The 11491-nt window shown below is 31.3% G+C and overlaps 1 protein-coding gene across 12 annotated transcripts in view; it reads right to left on the reverse strand.

Moving 5' to 3' along the window:
- Positions 1–1029: 1029 nt before the first annotated feature.
- Positions 1030–11491, reverse strand: part of SLC16A7 (solute carrier family 16 member 7) — a 220122-nt gene continuing 209660 nt past the window's right edge. For all 12 annotated transcript variants that reach the window (XM_031940994.1, XM_031940992.1, XM_031940986.1 and 9 more), the window contains one exon: positions 1030–7362. In XM_031940994.1, coding sequence (XP_031796854.1) covers positions 7091–7362 — 272 coding nt within the window. In that variant the 3' untranslated portion in view covers positions 1030–7090. The remainder of the gene's footprint in view (positions 7363–11491) is intronic.

Genomic DNA, 11491 nt, shown 5'->3' on the forward strand with positions numbered 1-11491 from the left:
TCTTTTCTATTTTTAATTTTGTTTTAAATCACATTAAAAAAAACATATTGGGAACCTTTAAGCAGACATTTCACTAAAATATACTAGGTAAAGAAATTAAGAAACATGAACTTATTATACCTGAAGTTAAATGACTGATTGTTGGGATTACCTCACCATGTGAAATTTTTGAGAACTCTCAAATAACACACATGTTGTAATTTTTTCTTATCTCTAGACATCCAGGTTGTAATTCAGGGATTCCCCTTTATCTGGGAAAAAATGGTTATCCCTTTGGAATTGAATGTATACTAGAAAACCTCAGTATAACAACTAATAGAGCCCAACAACTCCTTAAGAGATAAGGTATTAATTTATGTTGGAAGATTACCTAGATTTTTAATAACCATATTTTGTTTGATTGTTCTCAATCTAGATATGATACACATATTTGAATAGACTGAGCTACCTACTTTGAATAAATTTCCTATGGATATCATACTATAGGTACAACATTTCTGAATGTGAACCAAAAATTAAAATTGTTGATATATTAAATGCACTATAGTTGTAAGTTTTGCTGGCCAGTTTACCTATCTATTTAGGGACACCATCCATTTTATCTGAGGGAACTAAAAAAAGTCAAAGAAAAAAAGTTTGGCTTCTGTTTTTATCAGAACATCTTCCATTCACCATTTTATCTGTCTTTATATAACTGCATAACATAAGAAAAGAAACTGGTCCTAATTCTTATTTCTAAAGCATTCTCAGCTCCTTGCACATAAACAGGTAAATTATTCCTTATCCTGAAAAATACCTATTGCTTTGGTGATGAGCTTCTACTGTATTAACTGATCTGGTTCTCTGAATGCCAGAAACAGACATAATAATAAGATAGAGAAAGAGAAGATGAGACAGAAAAAGAAAAATAGGCCATAGAGCAATAGTTTAAGGATTGTGGTTAGGGATTGTCTCAGAACACACAATTCACCGTTTGAAGGAAAATGCTCACTTAATGAAATTACATTAGTCTAAATATAGATTTTTTGCTTTTTTTTTTTTTATAAAAATATGAATGAGACTTTGAACCAATATTTTGTTTAGAGTAGGTTTAAATATTTTTTCCCTTCTAAAGAACTCATGCTAAGAGTGTAATCTTTATTTAGTGACAACCTATATATGAATTAATAAAATAAATGCCCTCTTCTAAGGAAGTCATCAGTTTACCAAATAGAGTTTCTTTCCAGAATTGTGTTTTGTTCATCTCAAACAGCATGAAATATTATGCATGTTAAGAATGTTTTACTGCTTCTAAAGAAGCTCCAGATGATGAAAATAACATTTATCATTAAATGCTAACATTTATGATTTTTAAGTAGAAAGAGAATGTTGGTCATGGAAAAACAAAAAAAAAAAAAAAGCTACTATCACAAATGTAAATCCCTTTTTTGAAAATTGTGGCTTCCCAACTTTAATAGTAAAGAAAAAATATGTATGTATACAGAGAGAGAATGTGTTCATTGAGGTAAACTTATTTTAGCTATATAAAAAATAGTGAATTGTTACAACATATCTTTAGAGAAAAGCATATTCATGCAAAAGCTTGTTAATTATTAGCTGAGTTTTTATCACATGTGAGAGTTCCTTCTCTCTACCCCCCACCCCCCAGGTGATTTAACTAGAGGTAATCTCTTTATATGAATTTTTAAGAATTCTATAGTACATATGAATAGAAAAATTGTGGGTCCTAGAAAATATTTTCTTCCTCTGGAAATACTTTAAAGATAATGATAACTGTTTTCAAAGATTTGAAGGGTTATCCTGGGGACAAGTGATTAAGACTTGTTCTGTTTAACTGTAGAAGACAGAACTGGAGACAATGAGTGGAAGTAGTAATAAGACTGACTTAGATTCAGTGTAAGGAATTATTTCCTAACAATTAGAGCTAACTCAAAGTCCAAAGAACTGTCAAAGAAGGAGACCATTTCGATCTGAATGTTAAAATCAAAACAGAACAAAACAAAAAAAAAACTGAAAGATGAAAGAAAATTAGAAGGGAGGGAAGAGGTTACTGTGTGGATATACCACTGTCTCTTTGGTACTTGAAATTTTGTACGTAATGCACAAATATTACTTCAGCACACAATTTTATGGTTATCACCAAATAGAAAACAACTTTCTTAACAAATCCTGCGTTCATTTTTGTCTTGGCAGCCCCAGAGTTTAACGCAGCAGCTGACATATACTGAGAATTTAATAAAAATTTGCTGAATGAAATAGAATTGAAATTGAACTACCCCATGTCTCAGAGAAATTACTACATGTAATCATTCCTTAATATATTATTCTGCATATAGCATGTGCTTAATAAATATTCACTGCATTATTTACTTTTCTAGGTGATTTTCTGACCCTAAGTATTAAAACTCTCTATTAGTTTGAAGAGAATACAGTAATAGAAACAACAATAAATCCTATGAATAGACAAGCAGTAGAACATTATTTTAAACACTTTAGTAGTAGTTTAAAGCATGAAGAGGGACAAAGCCACTTTTTTAATAGATAAGATGGAGTATTAGGAAAACAGACTCAGACATTGGGAGTTCTAGTCCTGAGTCTTTCATTAAGTTAGCTATATTACATTTAGGCAGATCACATCATAAATCTAAGCTTGAGTCTTTCTCATGTGAAAATTATAGGGGGGATGCAGGACTGAATCGTTTCTAAGGTATCGTTTAAACTCCAACATTTACATAAAGTTAACAAGATAAAAGTAAATGAAAATTTCAATTTCAGTGAAGCAAATTAAAACAAAACAAAACACATATACAGTCCAAAGAACATGAAAACTGAGCTGTAGTATAAGGGATAAATTATGCACAACTATTGAAAACTCATGTATACCAGAGAAATTAATTAAATTGCCTAGATAATATATTCTTTTTCTATTGTGATTGTTGCTGGAAAGAGTATCAAACATAGAGCTTAAGAGTACAACTTGGCATAGAAGATAACATTTTTTAATGAGTAGTTTTTTTTTTTTTTTTTTTTTTGCATCACAACAAACAGCTAATAAGCTATTTGCCATTAATATGGAAAATTAGATAATCATAAAAATAACATTTTCTTCTAAATCCAGCCCCAGGGAAATATATATGATGTTTGGGTTATATAAATACAAGTCATTGTTATTAAAGAGGAAAAAGGAGTTACATAAAAAATGACATGACAATTTTTCCATCGTTAGCATTATTTGGAGATTAGGGCAGGAACATTTGCATTTCCTAGAAACGCTCACAATTAGAAATGATGTATTTGGGCTGCAGCAAATCTAATTTACAGCAAACTTCTAAGTAAAAATCATACTATAAATTATAGCAGAATAGTGGAGCATTTGGGGCACATATTTGCTAATCACTCTTGTTGTGTAATTAAATAGCTTTCATTCAATTTTAACACTAGGTTTAGATGCCCTGTGGTTTGGTCCACATAAGGCCGAAATTCTCTTCGTACTCAGCTATAATGTCTAATGCAGTGAGCCCAATGCTATGATCAATTTTTATATTATTTTTCTTATAACTGTTCTGAGATTTTGTTCTTGACTTTCCTAAAGAAATTATATTTTTTTAAAAAGGGAAATTGCCTTAAATTTTTTCTATACTTAAATTCTCATGATATTTTACATAGTTTCATTAAAGCAATGTTGCTTATTCAGATATACATAGGTAAAAGGGGTTGAAACTGTGATTCTTCTAACATTACAAACTTAAATAGATCACTATTTTGAAGAAATTTAAAGTCAGGTATATGGGTACCTAGGCTCAGAAAGAACATGATACTGAGGTAAAATCTGTGAACCAAGTAGCTTTAAGCAGACAGAGGGAAAAGACATTTCTTTCCAAACTACAATTTTGAATATCTGTCTCAAATTTGTGCTGTGGGTCACAAAAAGGATTGGGCAGCAGTATGCCCAATGAATTGATCAGTGCAACCTTATAAAAAGACACAAATTTCTTGTACTGTTATTCAGTTGACAGTAGTTCATTTGTGCCATTTTTGTGCAATAAAAAGACAACTTATCTTTAAGGGAAGGTTTGTGTGTGGTAAATGTGTTGTTTCTAAAAATATAAATAAGGAACTCAATTCTCTCAGTTTTCCCAGACTTCTAAAAAAAAAAGAAAAGAAAAAAAAAGAAACTTTTCCATAGCAACTCTGGAAATTCCAGATCAAATAATTCTCCTATGTGATGCAAAGAGGTATGGCATAAACAGAAACCATTAATTTTTCTGGTTTATGACCTTTTGTTCTTAGCATCAGAAACTGACAGAATAAATGTTAAAATAGGACTCAAAGTAGATTCATTTCACATACTATTCTGCAGAGTTAAAAATTGACAATTTCAAAATAGGGGAAAAATATGGCCAATATATTGGTTCAGTCACAAAAACTCTTCCATATGCCCCCTCATGAGACATATTGTGATGAATACCCTTGGCTTACATTCTTCTTTCACCTTGCTCAGATTCTAATAGAATAACTAGACTATAAATCAAATAAAATTAATCAAATCCTTATGGAATAAGGCTATCCTTATTGGGCTGTCCTAATACAGGTCTGGCCCCAGTGGGTATGTCTAAACCACCATTTCAAGTGTGTTCAGTTTTAATCCTCATTACAATTGTGAATGGGGATTATATGTGCATATTTGTACGGTTGGGCAGTGCAAGTGTGTTTTTGCAAGCCCATCAGATGGACAATAGTTCTATTCCATTTCTAATTTTTTGAAAACATTTAAAAATAAAAATAGTGGTAGGAACCAGAAACTAATGACTTAAGACAGTGTGTGGGTTTAAGTAGAAACTGATCAGTAGGAGCAAATTATAAAAAGTTTCCCCTCTCATGGGTGAGAGAAAAAGGGAACAATGAAAATTCAGGTCATTGCAACAGAGGCCACTTCCAGATGATGGAAAAAGACAAGAATAGCCTATCTTGGGGTTTTTAGCTCCTATATATGGGGCTTGAGATCCATATTATTTTAATCATATGTCTTCAGAGATTAAGAACAAATGAGGTTTTTGTTTACAGCATAGATGTTTAAGTCTAGAAAGGGGAAAGATAATTTGTGATTCTGTACCTGTTATGACAAACCAGAGTAGAATATAAAAATATAAATATATGAAAATAGCTAAATTGAATATCAGGATCAGACACAACTCACTTAAATACGCTTTCATACTTGCCGAATTTTCCCTGATTTGTTTAGTTGTGATATTGGCACATCTTGCTTTACTTAACTTAAATATTCTTTTGTATGCTAACACTTCTTACATGTTATTTTTTAAAGTGAAAGTTAAACTAAATGTGAAATTTCACATATCTTCATAAAGAAGATGTAAAAGTATCTTGCATAAACAGTACATAAATATTTTATGAATCACATCCTCCCTGTTCACTATTTCAAAAGGATTTATATGTAGGTGTTTTCCTATTGTCTATCAGAATAACCACATTCCCTAAGTGCAAGAAAGAAAGGGGAGGAAACTATTTGACATCAGTAAGGTGATTTTATCCCAATAAGAAAGCATAAAATATTTTATTAACTATAATATTAAACTAAATTTCAGATCTACAGAAGTTAATATTTATAACCGAAATGGACAGATTATTAATAGTTTTCCTGATTTATTTTTTTTAATTTTAGAGACTTTTAAACAACAAGCTTAATATCTAATTTTCTTTAAAATAGTGTTATAGATTTTCAGAAATCTTACAAGGATTCAAAGATGAGAAACCAATCCCTAAATGTGAATAACAACAACACAAGGTTCTCATCTTTATATTCCATGCGGGGACTATAAAATCAAAATGTGACAACTGAAATGGTCAGAACCCAACCTGACACTATATTACTCAATTGCCTGCATAAGCTATCTAAGTCTGATGGCTATGGGGAAATTCCTTGAGCTGTGGGGAAAGTCAGAATTTGGCCTTAAGGAAGTTCTGTCAACAAGAGTGCCAGGTGATTATACTATATGATATCAATAGACTCATCAGAAAATAAAAATTAAATTTTAACCTGAGGTTATTAATATATTCAACAGAAATTCTTCTTATTTCTTGCCATTATAGACCTAAATCTATTTTAAATATATTTCTTTAGCTCATTCCTACCCTACCTATCTTTTTTGATTACTTTATTTGGGTCATTTTAATGATTAAAAATGAAAAGATATGTTTTTTTATGTCATAATCAACTGGCATTAAAAACATTTGGATTAATCATATGGGCCCAAAAGTAATTGTTTTAGCATGTTAATTTCATTATTTTTCACAAAGACTACTATACACATATATGTGATATATGTGTGTGTATACACACACCCATACACATAGACACACACTATTATTTAGTTAATTATTAATTGTATTTAGAATAAAGAATTATTGATTTCATCTCCTGATTTTAACATTTATACTGTAAAGAATAAAGCAAAAATAATACATCCATTTTGTCCCCCTGGGCATATTATACTTTTAAAAACAAACAAAAATCCTACAAATATTATGTTATTGGTTGCGTTGTACATAGATCTGTGGTTGGCTTTATCCTCAGTACTCTTTGTAGCAGTCTCCCCCATCCCTTAGTCATTCCTATTCTTTTATGTTATGCACTTAAAAAAAAAAAAAAAAAAAAAACTGTGGAGGAGAGAGATCCATAGGAATAAGTATCATCCTGAGGGTTCAGACATATTTTCATGTAGCACATGAAGCAGATGATGTAGTAATGAGAATTTATTTCTATATTTGTGACCAAGTTCACTTGTCATTGGAAGACTTTAAATTAATATCCTACCCACAGAGTTCAGAGTCATAGATAAGGCTGGACTCCTTCGTATATTTGTAACTCAATAACAACAACAACAAAAAAAAATCTCACCACCACCAAAATCACAAAAAGAAAAAAATAGTCTTTGATAACAAACCAATTAGAATCTTGTCACTGGACAAAATTCTATCTCTATCAACAAGTATGGCTGAGTATTACAACAAAAATATCTGCCCTGTATTTTAAAGGAAGTTGGAAACACTGATATCTGAGTGATAATTCTCATTAAATATTCGTTTCTCTTTCTGAAGGATCATCAAGTGCTTTGGTAGCTCTGACAGAAATTTCATCATTTTCATGATTGGTCAAAGGCTCCACTTCCTTGGCATCAGCATAGTTTAGCTTTTTCTGCTTTTCCTCTTCTAACATTTTTTCTTTTGCCAACATCTTATAGTTGATTGCATTGCCAACAAACAGCCATATGCTAGCTATAGTCACAATCACTCCGCAGCAAAAATACAAGTACTTATATTCTCCAGTATCATCCACCAGTTTACCTGAAATACAAAGAATATGTGTGAGATTAGATAAAGGCCAACTGGAAAATTGTAACATTTTAAAATCCAAACTTTTTACAGTTATAAATGCAGGGTATCCCATAAATTTTAGTGTAGTTTTAAAGCTTTAATAGTTCAAAATTGCACTATACATTTTGGAACATTCTTTATATGGATATATTCCATTTGAATGAATACTAAAAAAGGATGATACTTTAATGTACAAATCTTTTTAATTCATACATATTCATTAACAGAGCAAATATACTCTACATAAATTAGATTATATTCATAGGAAATAAAATTTATTATATATAGGTATTTTCAAAGTCTCTCCCCCTTTCTACCCTTTTGTTTTTCTTAAATAAGAAGATTCTTAAATGCTATATTAAGTGTCTTAAGTCTTGTAAGAAATTTCCATCCCTACCCTCTAGGTTAAGTGGCATTTTGATCTGATAGACTAACACAGTTCAGATTTGCTTTGCATGACTCTGGCCAGCCAAATAAAACTTGGAAGAAAATATTTGGTTTTCCAACCTTAGGTGCAATATTAATGGAACATATTACACACATATTATATATATATATATATATATATATATATATATATATATATATATAATACACAAATATATAACATATATTTAGATTTATGTTTATTGATCATATTACTTTTTTCCTTTTTTCTTCTATGATTATCATAATGAATAATAATTAAGCTATATCATGCTAACCATAGATCAGTAAGGCATTACCATAACTGACAACAGGGATCATTATTCAATTCAACCTATTGTGTTTTAGTGGTTCTGTCCTCCTTCCTGTATTCTCCTAATTTCTTCTTCATTGATTTGGACTCTAATGATAATATAACAATAATTTTAAATGTGTTCAAATATGTGTGTGGCCTTTCCACTCCATCTTGCATGACTGTGATTTACAGAGGATGGAGAAAAAGATGTAGTAAATTGAAGAACTGACAAATGAAAAAGATTTTGCTCTGAAAACTGTTTTGAAATAGGGAAAAACACAGGTTAAAAAGAGGTGGGGACTTTGATGAAATATAGCTTAACTAATATAGTATCCTCTTTGGAACTACCTTTTTCAATGTTTCTTAGAGATTCACTAATAATAATAATAGCAGTGGTAATGATGACAGTAATTTTATACATATAGATTTTTGTACATTGAAGATAGATGATATTATTGTTAAGTCTTTTTCAATTGTGTCCACTTTTCTGTACCCTATTTTATGGCAACAGTATTGGAATGGTTTGCCATTTCTTTCTCCATTTATTTTACAGATGAAGCAACTGAGGCAAACATATTTAGGGACTGCCAGTAATGTCTGAGACCAGATTTGAATTAATGTCTTCCTGATACTCTATAGATAGATATATAGGATAGGATAGATATAGATTATAAAGTAAGCAACCAATGCATGCAATTGCATTTTTTGAGATGAAATACAGAACTCTCATGCTATTATGGTGAAAAGGCCAGTGTGATATGACTAAATTATCAGCAAAGGTATCTGTTATGTGTGCCTCATTTTAGGAAAGAGATTAACAACTGAAGCCTATCCAAAAGAAGTCCTCTAAGGATGTGAAAGGTTCATCTTATATGAGATTTGGATGAAGGAACTGAAGATGTTCAGCCTGGAGATAAGAATACTAGAATACTTGGTGTTAGGGTGGGTGGGGAAAGAGCATGGGAAGTATTCATAGATTTAAATTTTGAAAGGCAGTCTTGTTAAATGGTAAAAAGGCTTGTTCTGTTTGGCCCTAGAGACAAAACTAGACAGAATGGGTGGAATTTCTAAGAAGGTATTTTAGGAAGATGTAAAGGCTATTGGGAAGGGAACTTTCTGGCAATTACAAAACACTTTAGTGGATAGTGGGACCACCCCCCTAGATGTCTAAATAAAGTCTGAACTGAAAGGCCTGGAGAGACTTACACGAACTGATGCTGAGTGAAATGAGCAGGGCCAGGAGATCATTATATACTTCAACAACAATACTATATGATGACTAGTTCTGATGGACCAGGCCATCCTCAGCAACGAGATCAACCAAATCATTTCCAATGGAGCAGTAATGAACTGAACCAGCTATGCCAAGAAAAAGAACTCTGGGAGATGACTAAAAACCATTACATTGAATTCCCAATCCCTATATTTATGCACACATTCATTTTTTATTTCCTTCACAAGCTAATTGTACAAAAGAGGTTTGGCAATTGTTAATGCTGTAAAGTTACCCATGCATATATCCTGTAAATAAAAGGCTATTAAATAAAAATAAATAAATAAATAGTCTGAGCTATTAATTATTGGACACATTGTAATTAATTTTTTTAAATCTTTTTTTTCCCCAAGAATAGATGAATCAACATTGAATTCTCTTAGAAAAGTTAAGAATCTATGATTTTGTACCTGAAAAAAACAACAATTTGTGATTACTTTCTGATAGATTTTGGTTCCCATAGGAGAATCTCTCGTTTCTTTTCTGGTATTCACAATTTGACTCATCAGTACCAATTGAAAGAAGGCTCAAGGAACCATGGTTATAAGAGAAGAAGGAAGGAAGGAAGGAAGGAAGGAAGGAAGGAAAGAAGGAAGGAAGGAAGGAAGGAAGGAAGGAAGGAAGGAAGGAAGGAAGGAAGGGAAAGGAAAGAGGGAGGGAGGGGAGAGTGAGAGAAGGAAAGGGAGGGAAGAAAGAAAAGAGGGAGGGAGGAAGAAAGGAAGGAAGAAAGAGAGGAAGGAAGGAAAGTAGGAGGATGTTTTTTCCCAACCAAACTCATAGATTCCCTAAAATGTATTCATGAATCTCTTAAGGATTCATAGATCTCAACTGAAAGACTACTGAAATGTGTTTTTTTGCTATTTCCATCATTGTTGAGTCAGATGATAAGACTATTTATATGATGTTAAATCAACAAAGTCATTTCATTAGAGTCAAATAAATTGTTTGGCATTGCATAAAAAAGAAACAAACAAACAAACAAGACTAACTTCATTTGGGGCTGATATTTTGGGAGTTATGTAACCCATATTAAGAAGAAAATTAATAAAAAATATGAGTGATAGCTAAGGATAGATAAGGTTAATGATGAGTATTTGGGAGCTATACCAATTGGTTATAATTAATCAGGGTCATATTACTTAGAGAAAGTGGAATTTCTACAGCTTAGAATACTAGAAGAAGGAAATTAAAGTCTGGATAACCTAATTTATTTGATGTTCCTGGTTTCTTACACATTTTTAATTTATCGTTTAATGTCATTTGGATCAGAGATAAAAAAAATACAAAAGTATGCGACAGTTTAAATTAACCCATCTGACTTATGGACATAAGATGAACGATACAGTAAGTGCAATAAAAACTTTCCTTCTCCAATATCAATGAAACATGGACAGTGGTACAAAGAGACAAAGACAGATTGATGTGGAAAAATAGCACAAATATCTGAATCTAATTATGATATGACAACATCCAACTTCATATATAAACATCTATAACATACTCTTTAGAATTAAAATATGAATTTAAAACAAGATGTTATTTCAAAGTAAACATGAGGATTTACTTTTTATAACTATTTGATTTTGTTTAGTTTAATATAATCATTTGCCTTTATCATATGAAAAATATTTGAGGAAATTTTTTTACTTTTATGTATTATGTATAAATATGCTTTGAGCCCCAGAGTAATTTAAACTCACATGTAAATGGATGGTACCTTTTGAAAAAGAATTCAATGAACATATCTTTTTTTTTTTTTCCCTCCCTTGAAGCAACTGGGGTTAAGGGATTTGCCTAGGGTCACACAGTTAGGAAGTGTTAAGTGTTTGAGTCCTGATTTGAACTCAGGTTGTCCTGATTTAAGGGTTGGTACTCTATCCACTGGGCCATCTACCCGCCCCTCAATGAATATCTTATGATTAAAAGGCACATTTCAAAATTAAAATGCCAATTTGTATTAAAGTTAACTCAAATAAGGAAATGTCAATAAGTTTTACTCAGCTCTACTGAAATTGTGCACATATCCATGTGTACATGTTATATATAAATCTCATGTGAAAATCTTCATTAAAATGATGACAAATTCCAATGCAGGTAATCCAACT

Source organism: Sarcophilus harrisii, chromosome 5 (assembly GCF_902635505.1).
Source record: "Sarcophilus harrisii chromosome 5, mSarHar1.11, whole genome shotgun sequence".
Taxonomy (NCBI): Eukaryota; Metazoa; Chordata; class Mammalia; order Dasyuromorphia; family Dasyuridae; genus Sarcophilus; species Sarcophilus harrisii.